The sequence below is a fragment of the Natrix helvetica genome, assembly GCF_964273705.1.
Source record: "Natrix helvetica genome assembly, chromosome: 1".
Classification (NCBI taxonomy): Eukaryota; Metazoa; Chordata; class Lepidosauria; order Squamata; family Natricidae; genus Natrix; species Natrix helvetica.
In genome coordinates this window covers 232,302,373-232,321,808 of record NC_138548.1, presented here as the reverse complement: position 1 = coordinate 232,321,808, position 19,436 = coordinate 232,302,373, and the positions used below count along the sequence as shown (strand labels likewise).

At 38.0% G+C, this 19,436-nt stretch overlaps 1 protein-coding gene across 1 annotated transcript in view; it reads left to right on the top strand.

Annotated features, from left to right (window-relative positions):
- PRKCA (protein kinase C alpha) overlaps positions 1–18,562 on the top strand; it is a 209,195-nt gene extending 190,633 nt beyond the window's left edge. Inside the window, exons 10-17 of the mRNA XM_081934404.1 lie at positions 3,137–3,310; positions 4,650–4,741; positions 5,966–6,028; positions 7,074–7,212; positions 8,966–9,046; positions 10,406–10,513; positions 12,633–12,773; positions 16,246–18,562. Of these exons, the coding sequence (XP_081790530.1) occupies positions 3,137–3,310; positions 4,650–4,741; positions 5,966–6,028; positions 7,074–7,212; positions 8,966–9,046; positions 10,406–10,513; positions 12,633–12,773; positions 16,246–16,410 (963 nt within the window). The 3' untranslated portion in view covers positions 16,411–18,562. The remainder of the gene's footprint in view (positions 1–3,136; positions 3,311–4,649; positions 4,742–5,965; positions 6,029–7,073; positions 7,213–8,965; positions 9,047–10,405; positions 10,514–12,632; positions 12,774–16,245) is intronic.
- Positions 18,563–19,436: the final 874 nt, after the last annotated feature.

Genomic DNA, 19,436 nt, shown 5'->3' with positions numbered 1-19,436 from the left:
CAGGTCTTGCAGTCTTCTGGGTTGGGAACCGAAAGTTTGAGGCTTTCACAACAAGAAAAGCCTTGAACCTATATGAAGATTCCTCCCCTGTCTCCTTTATTCAGCAAGCAAGAGTGGAGGGAGGGGAGAGCAGACCAGCTCAGAATGTCCACGGAGAAGATTCTCAATTGTTCAAGTCATGGTTGTCCCAAAGATACTTTTTCCAAAAGGCAACTGGAGTTTCTTTGAAAACATTTCGCTTTTCATCCAAGAAGCTTCTTCAGTTCCTCATCCAAGAAGCTCCTTGGATGAGAAGCAAAACGTTTTCAAAGGAAAAAAAAACCCCAAGAAACTCCAGTTGCCTTTTTGAAAAAACAACTTTGGGATAACCAGCTCAGAATGAGGTCTAAACTTCTAGGTTTTTCTTAATGTGAAGGAGAAATGAAAATGTCACTAACTCCACAAAATAACCACGGTCTTCCTGTATTGCCATCAAAGAGGAGGGACATCCTGATAGTAAGAGTTATTAAGCAGTGGAACCGCTTGCTTCCTGAAGTCATGGATGAATCTGGACTGAAGGTTTTCAGACATAGATTGGACAGCTATTGTCTTGAATGGTCTAAAATTACATTAGAAGACCTCTGAAGTACCTTCCAACCCAATGATTCTATGCTTTTATTTTAAATCTGAAAGGGAGAAAGGTTAGAGACACAGCTGATCTGTTCATAATTCCTTTAGCTGTTCTGTTAACAAAGCTGCAATCCAATATTTGCCTACGTGCCTACAATCCTACACCTGCTTACATGAGGAATTCATTTCACTAAATTCAGTGGGATTTAATTCTGAGGAGACATATATAAAATTTGGTGTAAACATAATAAAGATTTAGGGTAAGCATAATAAAACTTGCTATTCAGGATCATGTTCTGTACAGTTAGAGTCAGGTAAATACTGCTTTGAAAACATTATTTGATTTGGAGAATATATTGTATGTACAGTATTTGCTCAAGAATCTACTGTATAAGCAGCTGGCAAATAGACTACTAGCCTTCCAAGAATATTTTTGTCGTATCTTTAAGCAACCTCGCGTTTTAATTGTTAAATTAGAATATGTAAATTAGCAAAATCTAGTCTAGCTGTTAATGAGGTGTCATATTTTGTGCTTTGATGGAGGTGCAAAGAAATGAGTTGTGAAACTTGTTTTCCACAAAGAGCTATTTTGTGCGTCTTAATTATAATCCATTTAATAATATGTAATTTTTATATCAAGAAACATACAAGAGAGACGATTGACTCTTTTATTCATCCATTTATTTAATCAATTTATATAGTCACCCAATCATGTGTACTTCAGGGCAGGAAGATAAAAACTAAACAATAACAACCATTGATCCTGACCTGAGGGGAGAAACCTGGGTGTTAAAAGACACGTACGGTTGAGGCTATTCAAATCTCAGGGAAAGTGCTCTTTTGGAGGGCAGATGCAGTGTCAGAAAAGACACATCTCCTTGGTCCCACCAGAAGACACTATTTACGATATGGGACCCAGACCTTAGACAGCCAAGCATTGACATCTTTAAGTAGGATCATCACATTGATTATACCTATCGCCAAATTGATAAGTGATCTCATCCAGCAGCCTCATGTACGGGACCTGGAGCAGAACCAATCCCTGAGATACATCCCCTCACAGTAGAGACTTAGGGCCAGGGCTCTCTTTCCCATCAACACTATCTTAAATTGACCCTGGGAAGAAAGAGCAGAACCATTGTAACATCATGTCACCCACCCCCAAGCCCTTGAGCTTGCCTAAAAGTATACCATGATCAATGGTATTACTGAGAGATCAAGGAAGGATACACACACCCCATTCTGAACCAGTTGCAGGTCATCAAAAAGTGCAATCAATGCCATCTTAGTGCTACAACCTGTTCGACTAGATTGAAGTGGTCCATACAATCCACTTTCTCCAGAGTTCTCTGAAGCTTCAGGGTGACCACCTTCTCAACCACCTTCTCCAGAAAGAGAAAGTTGGAGATAGATTAAAAAATATCCATCCCTGTATGGTCTAGCAATGACTCCTTAACTGAAGGCAGAACTACCTCTCTCTCACTGCTGGTTGGACCCACGTGCAGATCATTTCCTAGGAGGCTTTGACGAGTTAGGATTCTTACATGCAAGTGTGCTGCCCTTAATTTTCTCAGGGCCAACAGCACAGATCCTTTCCAAATAACCTTGATGGATCCATATCTCACTTAGCTGAATCTGAACAGCTATAAACCAACCCAGAATGAATCCAATAAACCTTTTCTGCAGATGCCTCAAATAGTCCTCGTAGCAATCCTTTAAAGGTATTCTAACCAATGCTTTCCTAGGAGAGCCACTGGACAGCAATCCACCGACACAATAAGAGTGGAGAAATAGTTGCATTTTGCTGCTTTTATTGTCACTGTGTAATGCTTATCAGAGGCTTTTAGACCAGTGTTCCATCAGCGTTGTTCTTCATCTCCAATAACATACTAAGAATTTCTTGTGCTATTTCATCTTCCAAAAATTTATCTAAAAACTATGTAGGTGGTGATTAGGATCCACATGCAGGAAGAGATCAATTTTAGGCCATTATTCACCCTTTTATGAACTTTTGGAATAGTTAGTCTGGAATAGTAGTTTTTATGTAAGAAATGGGAGAGCTACATTGAATACAGCTCTCTGCAGTTGCAATGTATGGCTGTGAAAGTTGGACCATAAGAAAGGCTGAGCATCAAAGAATTGAGGCCTTGGAACTCTGGTTCAAAGAAAGGACTCACTGGAGAGAGCCTAATGCTGGGAAAGACTGAGGGCAAGAGAAGAAGGGGACGACAGAGAATGAGGTGGCTAGATGGAGTCACTGAAGCAGTAGGCATGAGCTTAAATGGACTCCAGAGGATGGTAGAGGACAGGAAGGCCTGGAGGAACGTGGTCCATGGGGTCATGATGGATTGGACACAACTAACAACAACAACACATTGAAAAAACAAAACAGTTTTCTTAGACTGCAGGTTAATGAATGTGTGTAGGGAACTGAATTACTAGAAAAACTTTTCCATCCACAACTGAATAGAAATGACTGGTGGTCTGTAGTCAGCAAAATATTCACCTTCTCTTTATATTTGCTCAGGTGATGCTCGCAGAACTAAAGGGAACAGAAGAATTGTATGCTGTCAAAATATTGAAAAAAGACGTGGTGATTCAAGACGATGATGTAGAGTGTACCATGGTTGAAAAGCGAGTTCTAGCTTTGATGGACAAACCTCCTTTCTTAACGCAGCTTCACTCTTGCTTCCAGACTGTGGTACGTCTTCCTTGTGCTGTGATTTCTAACACTCACAGTGTTTGCTGTACTGACGTCACAGAGCTTTTGAACTGTGTCAGTGAAAAATGTGGTGGGGTAGGGTGATAAATAATAGACAGTAATTCTGTCAGCTGATCTATTTATATATCGGCAGAAAGAAATGGAAAACCATCAGTTGGTTAGCATTTCTTTTGACTATCTGCCAGTAGATAGATGATGGATGGATGGATGGATGGATGGATGGATGGATGGATGGATGGATGGACGAGGTTGACGTTCCTTGTATTTTATTTTATTTGTTGTATTTTATTTGTCATGGAATTGGGCAGCAGCTGTCCAGATGAAGTCGGAGACACCAACACAAACTTGTAGTCTTTTATATATATAAATATATTTAACATTCAAATTTACAGCAGTCTTTGTCATGACCCAGAAAGAAGCAACACAAGGTAGTCAGGAACATCATGAGGTAAATTAAACAGTATATAGAGCACAAGGAAGGAAAAAAAGGAGGGGGAAAAGGGAAACTCCCCCTTTATACTTACAGCAACCAATCACAGCGTAGAGTTTTGCCTCATACATGAATCAGCACTCTCTAACTAATCAACTACAACTGTATGTACTGGCCTATTATACACTTTTCCGCTCCAGCTACTTAATTCAATATCCTAACATTTTATTGTATTATTTAATTTTGCTATGTACAAAGGAATGTAAGGGAATCTGCCTTGGGGGATGGAGAATGGGAAGGAGGAGTTGCACAGCTTAACACCTGCCTTCATCCTGATAAAAGTCATTCTTGAAATCTACTGTTTGCATTTCTTAATAGTGAAAAGAAAATAGCAGCTTAACAGAGGGAACAAAAAAGAATACATATGACTTGTGTTCATGATATTTAAGTTGGTCGTAGGTTCTTTAAATGAGGATGATGGAATCGCATCCTAGAAAGCAAGATTGTTCTAATGTGAATTGTTTCCATTGTTAACCAGTACAATGTATCTAAACAAAGAAATGCGACATTCACAATTAAGCCATTTGACTTATTGATATTTTAAAAACTGGGCTGGGGGAATCCATCTCATCTTACTGATGTAGTTAATAATAGCAATTATGGCTATAAAAAGAAAGAAGATCAAATATGCATCTGAATACAGAACATAACTTTAAAGTTGATCTAATTAGACCAGTAAACAATTGCTTTTAATATCTGATAATTCGTCTGACTGTGTCCTAATTGTGCAGATGCACTTAAGACTCTTTCCCCAATTTTCTGTATTGACCATTCCTCAGCGGCAGGTCCACTGCCTGACCTATTTCTTGGTTTCATATTGTCTGCTAGGATCGCCTGTACTTTGTCATGGAGTATGTGAATGGTGGTGACCTGATGTATCATATTCAGCAAGTAGGAAAATTCAAGGAGCCCCAAGCAGTGTGAGTGCATTTTCTGTTGATTTTATGAATTTGTCATAAAATATTCTGCATTAGGAAGATGTATCTTTCCATTCCCCACCTTACTCATATTTTCTGTGTAATTGACCCTGCTTCACAGGAAAGCTAGCTTCAAAAACTCATCAATATTGCATAGACTTAAAACTACTGGGAATAATTAAATTCCTAATTAGCACGGTCTCTATTAATTTCATACAATTAATCAAGTAAATTTTTCGAAAGGAGCTGCATTTCTTATATTATTGTATTATGTGTGAATCATAGAGGAAATAAGGTGTAGTGTGAATCACAAGCATTTTAGAAACAAGCTGGCACTATTCAGATTGTCTGGAAGCAAACTAATATAATATATGACAGCTCTTGCCTGAGATTGATAATACCTTGTCATAGAGGAGAAATCCTCATTTGTCCAAATTCCTTGTGTCGAATCACACGCGGTCAACTAAAGTATTCTATTCTATTCTCTTGTAAATAACAGGACTTTGAGTCATAGCATTAATGGAGTCTTCTGTGACTTGCAGCCATTGTGTTAATCTTATCCAGGGGTGAATTCCAGCAAATTCTGACAGGTTCCGGAGAACCGGTAGCGGAAATTTTGAGTAGTTCGGAGAACTGGCAAATGCCACCTCTGGCTAGCCCCAGAGTGGAGTGGGAATGGAGATTTTGCAGTATCCTTCCTTTGGAGTTGGGTGGGAAGAGATTTTGCAGTATCCTTCCCCTGCTATGCTCACTAAACCATGACCACCAAGCCACACCACGCCCACCAAGCCACGCCCACAGAACTGGTAGTAAAAAAAATTGAACTTCACCACTGATCTTGTCCTATAATCCTGTATAAGCATCCTTGCTTTTGCCCAGTGAGATAACTCTGGAGGTATGTAAGTTTCCCTCCACATATTGGCAATGTGAACATTTAAATTAGGGGCCTGATCTCTTGGGAAAGGTTGTGTTTGCAACCTAGAATCCAGGACAATCCAGATTTTATAATAATGCAAGGCTCCTACAGCAGCCATCAGCCTCCAAATTTTACAGTGTGTCAGAATCTATAAGTGGGAACCTGATGGAGAGGAGAAGACCAGTCCATACAACCCTACTCTATGAATGGCCTGAAGGAACATTTCTGAATGGATGGTTGTAAATTATTCAAATCTTGCATATACAGGTGAAGTTCTTTTGATTAGCAAGAGTCTTTTTTTTTCTTTTCAGATTCTATGCAGCAGAAATCTCAGTGGGTCTTTTTTTTCTCCATAAGAAAGGAATTGTTTATCGGTAAGTAGAGCAGCTCTGTGTAACAACACAAATTTGTCACAGGTTGTAAAAAAGAAATGTTTGTGGGCACAAATGGGGGAAGAAAGCACTGAACTGGGAACACATATTTCCCCAAATAACAGAACACATTAAACATGTTTATTTTTATTCACATTTACTTACTCAATTTGGTGCACTAACAGAAGTCTTCAGTGCTATAAGATTTGCAAAACATATAAAATGCTTTTTTTATAAGCATCATAAGACAAAGAAATGTACCCACATCAGTCTATTGCTCTCACTAGATTTTCTAAAACCATTGGAGTATACAGCAATCAAGTCAGATTTGAGTTGTATTTTATACATTTAAATAAAATATCATCACAAAAGATGCAGAATGAAATACCCCAAAGCAGCAGCCTTGCATATAAAATGAACAATAGCAAAATGAAGGCGATTTATCTTCATGGACTAGTATGCTTGACCATGAAGCAAATTTTATAGACATTTGGACCCCAAAGCCTATCCATTTAACCCCAAATCTGACTTCACTGAATGAAGTTGATCTGAACAGGACTTGCCCAATATATCTCAATAGGAAGAGAGAGAGAGAGAGGTACGTGTTTAAGACATACAATAGTAAAGAATATATGTACTGGTAGCTCAGGGTTGAACTCTGGAGTCCTTGGTGCTCTCTGAGCTTGGCTGTTTTCGCGAAGACATTTCATTACCCAACTAGGTAACATCATCACTGTGAGTGAATATAGGGTTTGCTCCCTATTTGTATACAGTACTACAGTACAGGGACATTTAAGAGACACAGTTTAATCTGTATAGTTATATAAGCAACCCAGTGGCAACATGCTCCATTGTGCCCCCCAATCATTTCCCTTGGCACCTACAAATAAGTTGTCTGTAAGCCTTCTCAGTAGGTGAACAGGTTTGCCTCGGTAAAAAACATGTTCTTTGTGCTATCCTAGTTTTAAGTTATTTCTTGCAATGAGACTGCCACCAGCATTTCTGACAGCTGATATTTAACTTTCTTAATTGTTGTGATTTTTCATAGAGATCTGAAATTAGATAATGTAATGTTAGACTCTGAAGGACATATTAAGATTGCAGACTTTGGCATGTGCAAGGAGAATATGAGTGATGGAGTGTCAACAAGGACCTTCTGTGGGACTCCAGATTATATTGCACCAGAGGTATTTATTGTTATGTACCATGCCCATAATTCTTCCAGAAGATAATGTACTTTTGAACAATCAATCAGTGCTAGATTTCCTAACATGATTGTTTACTGTTGACGAAGGAAATGAGAAAGGTGATATATGTTGATAAACTTACTCGGGTTTCCTGCTGCTCTCCAGTTAGTAAGGAAAAATGATGGGGAACTGGATGAAATGACTATCACTGTCAACTCTGAATGAAACCTAGCTGAAGCCATCTTTTGCTGTTTCATGGTTGCCATGTACTCTGGGGATGGGGGGGGGGGAGGGGGAAAGTAAATTAAACATCTTCGACACATAACAAAGAGCTCTCCCATGGGAACCAAGGTCATCCCAACAGGTGTCAGTTGAAGGAGGAAAGGGGTGACCAAGGAGCCCACTAACTGATTTGATTGGACAGTGTGACCTGTGACACATGGGGTGGAAAACATTTACTCCCAGGAGACTGGGAGTTCTAGCTTTCTAGTTCTCTCAGCCCAACCTACCTCACAGAGTTGTTGTTAAGGTTTAACCACAGGTAACAAAGGTTGTTAAAGGCAGAATAAAAATCTAATAAATAATTCCTTTGGTAGGGGAATCACTAATCAATGAGAAAAATGGGGTTGAAAAAATACTTGATTTCAAACTTGAATTTACTGCTATGAGATCCAGAACTCTCTAAATGCACCCATGTGGTTTTAATCAAAGGGTGCATTTGACTAATATGAGTGCAGTAGCACAAACGATAACTATCGTTATAATTTCAGAAAATGTGCTTTTCCTTGTAGCTTTCCATAAGGCCTGATCACCCAATTTAAACTATGGTTCAGTACTGGTGACAGAAAAAAATGCTGCTGCTTCCTTAGTGGGAGCTGAATATATTTGTAGTATTGATATATCTTAAGGGTCAATTTGGGGAGAGGGGTGACATCACTAAGATTTGTTGCTGTGCAAGCTCTATAGACAGTAGGCAGAATCAGATGCTGCCTTGGATCTATATGTTAGTTCAGAATCCACTAATTGTCTCTTTCAGTGCCCAGGTTCATCCAGGATGGCTAACCCAGTGATCCACCCCACAACTGGATGATTCCCCATTGCACCTGAGTGATGGCAGAAAGGCCATTATTTTAGGCTTTCATTTCATTTTCCATTTTCCCCTCTTTCTGGAGCGGATGAAAAATCAAATCCCTAGTGGTGATCCAACAGACTTTATAATATTATTATGGACAGCAACATGCTCATCCATTTGTGCCTGTTTATCTCTTCTTCAATGTGTAGAAGATAAAGTAAAATAGTTATAGAGACAGGTTTTCTAGAGAGGTCTCATTTTTGCTGAGACTTTCTAGGACATTGTCTCTACTATGGTATGGGAAAGGGTTAGGTAATTTACAGTATGTCCCTGGTCAGCTGTTCAGATAACATAGTCAACTGCAGAAATAGAGTCATGCCAAACAGATCCAGGGCTATTGGGGCAAATCTAATTTCTTCAAGTTTAATTGGCTAGGCCAGTTCCGGAAACCTGTTTCCCTTAAAACAATTTAGTTTAAACACCACCACTTCAGATCCGGTATTTTATAGTGTAAAAATATCCATGATTTCAGTGTCACCCATTAAAAATAGGTTTACTTTAATGCACTGAGCTATTAGTGTAGTTGATGTTATATAGTGGTACACTTAGATTTCTGTTGATCTTTCTCAAAAACAGATATTTTCAAGATATATTACTAAATCTTTTTATTGGAATTCACAGATTATTGCCTATCAACCATATGGAAAGTCAGTGGACTGGTGGGCCTATGGAGTACTTTTATATGAGATGCTGGCTGGTCAGGTAAGAATGGCTAGGTCCATTTCATGAGGTAAGCCTTAAACAATTAAATGAGTTAGGAATGAAAGACAAAATAAGACGCCGTAAAAAACAACTGTTAATAGCTAAATTTCAAGTTAACAGACCAACTGAATATCCTCTGGAAATTAAAACGGCAAAATTTCAGTGATACAATGGCTATGTCCATGCATCTTCTAAATAATATTTTGTCTTAAATTATGATGTGAACAAATCAGTCTTGAAGATCAGGGGTCTCCAAACTTGACAATTTTAAGACTTGTGAATTTTTGCTGGCTGGGGAATTCTGGGAGTTGAAGTCCACAAGTCTTAAAGTTGCCAAGTTTGGAGATCCCTGTTGTAAATGAACCAGATAAATAATCTTTAATTTGTTGCCCAATTCCTGGTTTGTTTTCCTTTTTTTTAAGCTACTCTTTGTCTTGCAACTCTTCAGTTTGAGGATCGTGCGGGACAAAAGCTAGAAATCCAACCATATTATTTTATTCATATATTGTTCTCAATCCCTATGCTGGCAACAAATTATATTTCCAAATACTGTCAAGTACTGAAGTATGATTTACTCACATAACCCACACATTAGCACATCATACATTAATTAAAAATAAACAAGCCATATTTGTTGCAAGCTGTCTATTAATAGAAGAATCATTGAGAGGCTTCATTTGTGGAGGATGATAGATGAAGCTGCAAGGATCTCTTATTATCTTTAAATTTTTCAAAGATCATAGAAAAAATGGACTTTGAGGAAGCTTAAAATAAGCTTAGGATCGCACACAAAAATACAATACTCCAATTAATTGGAAATCCTTTAGAGCTTGATCATAATCTGCTCTTTGAATTATACCCCAAAACAGACAATGTTTCAATTTCTTTCCCTTCATATAGTTACTGTATAGTCAACAGCTCCTTTTAAAAACTTGAACAGCTTCTTTAGATTGAGATTGAGAGGGTCGGAACACAGCATTGTGGTGACATTGGATTCCAAAATTCCAGGTAACTTCATCTAAGGATCGTAGATGCTAAGCAGCAGGGAGATCATCATTTTCCAACAGTCAGGGCATCAGATATGAGGCCAGCACACTTGGTGGGACCAACAACTAAAGCTTTTGATGTAGCATAAAACATTGTCTCTTCTATTCCCACCCCAAAAAAAGGTGGGGGGGAAGGTTCTGTCCTACAACTCAACAGAATGTTATCCATCCTTCCCCCAAACACCTATCTTCTCCAGTTAGCTTGATCAAAGGGTAATCTGATCCAGCAGGCAATAACAATCTGCTTTTGAATAAATGTTCAGGGTAAACATTCGTTTTTTAATGTCCTGTCAATCTTGCTTTCTTTGAACAGCCTCCATTTGATGGCGAGGATGAAGATGAACTCTTCCAGTCAATAATGGAACATAATGTTTCCTATCCCAAAGCAATGTCCAAAGAAGCTGTGTCCATCTGCAAAGGGGTAAGGTTTGTTTATTCTACTGATTACTGCAGTCAAATGACCATATCAAATCAAAACATGGTATTAACGTAATAAAACAAAATAGATACAATGTATTAAATTGCTAACAAGGTATTCAGTAAAATACTCGAATGCACTTGTTACCTCTGCAATTAATCCTAATCCTTTAGATAACTTTAGTTATGAAGTTGATAGTTTATTTATATCCTGAAAGAAATAAGAATTTGAAAATGGTCCCAAACAACTGCCCTCAATTAGAAGCTCTAAATACTGATACAGAGATGGGGAATATGGTTGTCTGTCTCTATTTAAGGCAGTGCTTCTCAATTATTTTCTGTCATGCCCCCCCTAGGAAGAAGAAAACATTTCGCGCCCCCCGTGCGACTGTAAATAGTATCATTTGTCTATAAAATTGTTATAAGTACACCTCTGCATAACACTGTATCCTTATTAACCTATAAGAGAATAAAAAAAGAAAGAAATGTGGATCAATTTACAACAAAGAATAGCTTTATTAACTGTAGCAGAAAAGATTTAAAGGAGCACAGGATTTAAAGGAACACAATATTAAAAAAAACTTTAACCTGCAAAACAAAAATATATAAAATAATTTGAGCTGAGCCCCCCTTTACGGAGCCTCGCGCCCCCCCTGGGGGGCCCGCCCCACTATTTGAGAAGCACTGATTTAAGGCAACATATATGCATTTCATTTCTGAGTACAATATTCAATGAAATCACCCATATTTTAGTATAGAATCTAGGAGCTCAAATTGTGTTCTTTCACTGGCTCTATGCCAGACCCATTATTAAGTATTTTTTTCCTAAGCGGAATGTGTTTTTATTCTTGGCCAACCATTTTAGGGATTTAATGCCAACTTGAGCATCAATATCCAAGTTCTTCTGCCTATAAGGTGCACTGATCTGAGATGTTATTGTATTTATTTTGAGACATATAAATTTATGATTGCAATATTTTAACATTTATCAGTTACTCTCTGGGTAAAGTCAATTTTGATATTTCATTAAGCACTGTTGTAATAGAATTGGCCTAACATATCTGGATTTTTTTTAAAAAAAATATTTGTCACTTGGGTTCACTTTTATAGAATCAAAATAGCTAATAAAATGCATTCCTCCCTAAGAAACATTTTTTAAATTAAAAAAAAAAATATTTTCAGTTCTCACTAGGTGCTGGTGAGCCAAACCTCTTGTACAGTACTGATAATGAAAATAGACCTTTTGTCTGTTTCTCTTTTTGTGGTTCACACCAGATGATTTCCTTAACAAAAACGGATATTGCTTCTGTTTGAAAACATGGATAATTGCCGTATCTCAGAAAACATATTTTTATTACAAAAACTATGTGTGCAAAGGGATGTCCATCTCACACAGTCTTATTGGTGACAATGTAGTCCCAACTACAAAAGTAAAATTTTTAAACTTTAAATGGCACGCATGTTTTTCATGATTTGCTCTGTAGATAGCTATCTTTCTCTTTTCCTTGTTGCTACAATAGTTGAAGCTTATGCTTTTAGAATGATATACGAGAGAAAGAATGCATTTGTATCTAAGAAGGACATCTATTTTTATATAACAGTGGGAAGAAAAAGGTCTATAAATATACATCCTAGTAAGTACTTTTTCTAGCAACCATTGTCTAATCAAGTGAAGATTTTTAAGGGATGGTAGTGAGTATTACTTTAGTGCTTCTGGGTTCAAAATTGTATCTGTTCTTTCTTCAAATCTCTCTCTTTTTAACTCATTGATGAAAGAAAATTGAATTTCTAGCAAAGTGATAAAATCTGCCTTTAATCTGTATTTAGACAAAACAACACCCAATTTGGAATTTAAGAATATAAGTATGAATTATAGACATTTAGGATTACAGCAGCAGATGTTAGGAAAAATAAGATGACTTTATTGATTGTGTCAGGAGTCCCCAAACTTGGCAACTTTAAGACTTGTGGACTTCAACTCCCAGAATTCTCTGCTGGCTGGAGAATTCTGGGAGTTGAAGTCCACAAGTCTAAAAGTTGCCAAATTTGAAGACCTCTGGACTGTGTGCTGCTCCTCTCAGTCTGAAAAATCTCATTGTATCCTTTATGTGTTTGATTTCCAGTTAATGACTAAACACCCTGCCAAACGTCTCGGCTGTGGGCCCGAAGGAGAGAGAGACATTAGGGAACATGCCTTCTTTAGGAGAATTGACTGGGAAAGACTGGAGAACAGAGACATCCAGCCTCCATTCAAACCGAAAGTGGTAAATGAGATAGGCAGCAATGTTTCTTTCAGCATTTGGTGTCTGTGGTCCCATAACAAAACCCAAGTTTTATTTTATTTAGTTATGGTCTTTTCAAGTCAAAAAGTTCTTAAGCAGTTGCCAGTACTGTATACACTCAAAACAAGTATAATAAAATTCAGGCAGACCCAAATAAATAATTGCAGAAGATATAACGGTACACAGTCAGATATAGAAAGACAGAATTTAAAAACACCACTTGGAAGATGCTTAAGAGCAGGGGTGGACTGCTGCGGGTTTGCATGGGTTCAGGGGATCCTCTAGCTAAGGATCTGCCCAGTTTGGCGAACCCGCAAATCCCACCCCTGGCTGGCCCTGCCCACCCCTCCCCTCCCAGGAGTCTCCACGTGGCCCGTTTGGGATGTCAGGTAAGTGCAGGGCCCACACGGAGGCTCTGGGAGGGCAAAAAATGGGCTTCCCAGAAGTTCCAGAAGGCTGCAAACGGGCCCGTTTCCAGCCTCCGGAGCCCAGGGGAGGCCTCTTTCGCCCTCCCAGAGGTCGAGGAAATCCCCCGGAGCCTGCTGAGGGTGAAAAACGGGCCTCCCAGAAGTTCCAGAAGGCTACAAATGGGGCTTGCATGGTTTCAGGCAATCCTCTAGCTAAGGATATGCCCAGTTTGGCGAACCGGCACACTGGCCTGTTTCCGGCCTCTGGAGCCTGGGGAGGCCATTTTCACCCTCCCGGAGGCTCGAAAAAAACCTCTGGAGCCCAGGGAGGGCAGCCTCCCCTGTCGTGGTGCAGGAGGCCAACTAGGCCATGGCCATGCCTACCCAGCAACTGGATAGAGAACCTGTTGCTAAATGTATTGAAGCCCATATTGAAGCCTAATTGAAACAGCAGCAGCTGAAAGGAGTCAGCAGTCTGAAGAGAGAGATTCAGACCCAGAGCACCATCAGAAGGGAGGTGTATTCTCTCATGTTGCAGTCCTCTCACCTGCAACCTAGAGAAGGATCCCAAAAGCAGCTCTGAATGCACAGAAGAGGTTTATGCAATAAGCTCAAGCAGAAGAAGCAAAATTCATCCTTTCACATCCCGTGAGAGATCCTTGTAGTACGACCTAGGCAGAAATGATGCATGAATAGGTTGAGTGGAACTTCTATATATGTATGCACAGGCTTGAAGTGTTTTGGTGAAAAATGTGTCCCATTGGATAGCACTTCAATATATCTCACCCAGCATTTTTTTTTCCAGTGTACAAGCTAAATAGTTTCAACTTTCTTGCTTTCATATTAATCAAAATAAAAGGGCTTTGTGAATCTTCAGAGATTGGAGATTGACCTGTGGTGCTGACTGTTTGGAATTACATGGAACTTTTGCTGTGATTCATCTTTATCAGTCAGAATGCTGTAGTAAAATCAGGGGACGTCTATGTAAAAGTCTTATCAGAAAAAACAGAATAACAAGAGTTGGAAGGGACTTTGGAGGTATTCTCGCCTAAACCACTGCTGAAACAGGAAGACCCTATACCATTTCAGACAAATGGTCTTCTTAAAAACCTCCAGTGTTGGGGCATCCACAATTTCCTGAGACAAGTCATTTCACTGATTAATTGTACTCGCTGTCAGGAAATTTCTTCTTAGTTCTAGGTTGGTTCTCTCCTTGATTGGTTCCCATCCATTGCTTCTTGTTCTGTCTTCGGGTGCTTTGGAAAATAGGTCGACACCCCACTTCCTTGTGGCAACCCCTTAGATATTGGAACACTGCTATTCCATGCTATCCCATGGGATTAGTACTTAACTATACATTGGACCTTCCTAGAGCTAAGATTATTCGTTAATAAAGTCTTACTCTTTTAAAAATGGAGTGGGGATGTATTCCATATCAGTTAGTGGAATTAATGGGTGCCTTCTAATCCATTTGTATGCAGTCATCCTTTTTTATTTCCTAAGTGAGATTGGCTTGAAGTTGTTCTCCTAAAAGACCTGTCTTATTTGATTAACAGATGTCTGGGAGTGTAATAGGAAATTGCAAAGTTCAGAAAGTGTGGTTTGGGTGTTGTTTCCCACCTTCTCAAAAATCTGTCCGTTTAAATGGTAGCTCTTGTATTCAATTTTTCCTTTCCCAGTAGTTATTCTTTTTCTGTTGAAATATATATGATTTGACATTAAAAAAAATCCCACGTGGACATAAAGCACCAGTAGTAATATATTTCTAAGATTAAGTAGTACTTACATTTTTGAAGAGTTTGATCAAATTATTTTTCATACAATCACTAGGTACTTGAAGCTATTTTTTCTGCTTTAGTGTGGGCAAATGAAGTTGATCTTGAATTACATTTTGTACCAAGATGGGCTTTATAAAATGTCGGGAGGAGATGTAATACCATTTTAAAAAATGGAACAGAATAAACTGGGGATGTGAAAGAAGTAATCTGTAAAGCACTTATTTTTAGTACGTGGGCTGGAATTCAACCATTATTCCCATCATGTTAAAATCTTTTTTGATTGCTATGAAGTAGTTTGCCCTTTGAAACACAACAAAAAATCCATAGAATGTATTATTCGAACCATTTTGCAGTTGATTGCTACAACCAGAAATTAAGAGAGTGCATTTGGCAGAAAAATGAGCGTGTTCATAACAAAGCTCCCTGCAAGACAGCTGTGAGCAACAGCAGTTACCATTTCATGTATATTTCCCCACCAAAATGGGGTATTGTCCTCTGAATGCCAGGGTTCCTGTTTGAATGTTAGACTATTATAGGAAGAATGACCTGGAGGAGAACACAGTCCGTATATAAATCTACTATCACAGACCAGTAACTCGAAAGAGAAAGTCTGTGAAATTCATTTTTAAAGAATTTTAAAATTATGGCATTGCATGTTTTTAATGATTTGATTTTATCTAAAATATAATACATCTTGAAGTATTTCTGTTGAAATTATTTTCCTTTGGGAAGAGCCTAACCTACCAGGAGGGAGACATTTCTACCACCCATTTCATTTCATCTCACTTGGTTTAACATACCACCACCCCAATTTGTGTAGACTTCCCATGGTTCACCAGCCAGAAATGTTTCTGACTGGTAATAGTATTCCCAAATAACTGGAATGCAGAAATCTGACAGTATAAATATTTTGTGCACACACAGCTAGGTCCTAGAATGTACATTCGAATAAAGATATGTAATGTGCAAATAAAAATATTGCATATGAGCTCTAAATACATTCACCATTGTTGAACCAGTCAGCACAAGAATTCTTACTTTACATATTCCCGGTCACCAGGTTTAGTTTTCATCCACCTGAATGTAATATCTGAGACAGTAGTGACTTTTAGTATCAAGAATATTATTATAGCCCGTTCATTCAAGACCAAAAAATGTGCTTCCCCTCTATGATCCTCAGAGCAGGTTAAGAGTTTTTAACCTCAATCTAGCTTCTGTTTTACTTAAACTTGCTTTCCAATTTGTAAATTTGTTTATTTTTAATTGCAGTGTGGCAAGGGTGCCGAAAACTTCGACAAATTCTTTACCAGAGGACAACCAGTATTAACGCCACCCGATCAGCTGGTCATTTCTAACATAGACCAAGCAGATTTTGAAGGGTTCTCCTATGTCAACCCGCAGTTTGTACATCCCATGTTGCAGTGTGAAGTATGAAAACAATAGACTCAGGAAAGCCCTCCTCCCCAGTGAGAAATTGCCCTTAGCCCTGGAGTTTTTAGACCTTTGCCTTGTTGATTCCATTCAGGTCTGGGAATTGTAGGGGTTAACGAGGAAGGGAAGATGCCAAGGAACGTGTGGACATAGAAAATCACCCAGTGTATTTATCTAGGAATCACTGATGCTTATAGATTACCGCTAGCCTTTGTCATTTTTATAACTTTGACTATTTTTCTCTATCTCCTGTACCTCTGAAACTTCTTAAATAGTTTAATAATGAATCTGAGACTATCATGTGGGGTTAAGGAAAGAAGAGATGAAAATGTTGACTGAAGAATAAGGGGTCTGGGGGGGGGGGGGGGAATTTAATAAAGGGAAATCCAGAAAATTTTATTCAATATTACAGTTGGCCAGATCTATGATAAAAACAAAAGATATGAACAAAGAAGGCCCATAAAAGCTTTTTAAATTACTTGATCAAGGTAAAGCTTTTGTATAGGTTTTCAATATAAAGTTTTCAGTATAAAATAAAAATTATGTGCATAGGATGAATGCTAACTAGAGCCTGTGATGAACTAGCTCCAAGGTAAAACTGCATAATACTGATATATGTATTATTTTCAATCTCCGTGAGATTATATTATGATCCAGGGTGCCAATTTGCTATTTAATTTACATCACTAGTCAAGTTTATTGTAAAGCCAGTTTTAATATTTTATCCTAAATATTTCTTAACTGGGCTCTGAATCTACACATCCCTAACGCTTCGATTTATACTTATTTATTTACTTAACTGCATGAATGGAATATAAAAAGTGTACAGTAAATTAATAGAGATGTAGAATTCAGAGTCAAGCCTGAAATCGTTAAGGAATGTTTCTAAAAATAATTTCAGCTTTCAACAGATTGGTTTAGAATACTTGGAAGCACAGAGTGAAAACGCAACACACGTTTTCTTCAACTGCTGTTGGAAGCCGTTGAATACATTTTTGAATATGCATCATGCAATGAACTTTGCATGTTTAATGAACAACATTAAGTGAATCTATATTATGAGTAATTGTATCACCTGTGATACACATAAATACATATTTTAATAAGACACAGCTGTGCTAGATGAGGGAAGGTTCTTTGGGATGAACTTTTTGGCTACAGCTTAAATGTTTTACAATTTTGTTTTGTTTAGGAGTTTTAAAGTTCTGCACCTTGTTGATAGTTTAGGGAAATCTGTGCTCTTCTCTGCTTATTTTTATGTAGTTCTACTGCTAAATTATCTTAAACTGCAAGGAGATTTTGAGCACAGTGAATACAATGCACACGCACGTGCAAAGTTTACCCACTCCCGGCTAGTATGAGGAGCTGCTGGTGCAGGCTGGGCCAGTTCCCCTCATTTCTTGCTGAAAAACTAAATCAATTATTTGATCTCAAGATGTTTAAAAAGCAGTTATGAGGATTATGCAAGAACTTGAGCAGGGAATTTGGAGGACAACCAGATACCTGTGCTTTTATTATTATTATTATTATTATTATTATTATGAGGCTTTCTTTCAAGAGGATGCTGGGCACTTACTGCATATCTATTACTTTGAAACAGGAAAACAATATATTAGAGCTATAATCAGATATTTCATAGAATTTTATTCCCTTGCTTTTAAATTAGTTCATTTCCTCCCCTCCCACCAGTATTTCACTTGAATTTAACCCATTTTAAAGGTCACTAAATAGTTGAACTGAAATTCTTTTGCATGTAAATGTGATAGGCTTTTCCTAGTTATGTTTTTTTCTCTTAATTTCTGTACATTTAGCTGCCAAAATATGTGCATGCTAGTCCCTGGACGGCCCATCTGCTTATCAGTTTTGCCACACAAAAATGCATTCCCAAAATGGAAAACGTTCCCAATTGTATTTGAAGATTATTATTTTTTTCATACCTGCTTAGAATGTGTGAAAATCCTCTTCGGAAAACTCTTTCTTTCCTGTACATATTCATTTTCTCCAAGGATCTAGGCAAGGGTCCTTTTTTTTTTTGCCTTTCTTTTGCGAATCTTTAGGATTTAAAAAACATGCACAAGAAGCTACAAGTGAACAGAACACACACAGAAGCAAACTTTTCAATGTTTTCAGAATTTATTAGAAAGGCTATTTTTTTTAAATACAGGCTGTCAGAAGGTGTGCAATCATGACAAAATAAGCCAGGTCCTCATACATGATAGCATGTATTTCCCTCTACATCTGTGTGCAAAAAAGTATCTGTAGGAGTGACCCTAAACCTAAACCCCAAATAAACCCCATATAAGCTGTGAAACAAGTGTGCTACCTGGGAAAATGAAGGATGCTAGTTTCAGATGCCATGTTGTAAACCGCCTAGGTATGATCACTCTGTGAGATAGGCAGCCATATATAAAGTCAATAAATAATTAATAAATCAATAACAAGCGCACTGCCATCTCGCCAAACATGTAATGAGATTTTTGCATTGGATAGTTAATAGTTTTTGTAAGCTTTGTGCTGTGCCTTGTAAAAAATTTCCCTGTCGTTGCCACGCTTCTTAGTCCAATTTCTATATTTAGGGTTCCAAATGGACACAAAGAGATTAATAGGCCTGCAAAAATGCACTGCATCTCTTGTTCAGCTGAGAATCTACGAAGCAGCAGCCATGCCCTGGTGAAAACCACAGCACCAACAAATGCCTTAAAGCAGGAGATATGCGTTCCTCTCATGCAAAATCTGATGATTAGTTTTATTCAAGTCTGGGATATTTGAGTATCTTTATCAAAACGAGATACTGTGACATACGATGCAGACTCTCAAAATCTAGAGTTTAGATTTGCAACCACCAAATAATTTGTTGCAAAAATGTAAAATTATGTAGATTTGGAATATATTACACGGGAAATAATAATTTCAATGAAATCCAATTTAATTTTGTCCCAGCATATCGTTCCCCCCCCCCCCTAATTCCTATCAAATTTGGATAGCATAACTTCCCCACTACAAAGCCCTCAAAAGGCTGCAAAGAAAGG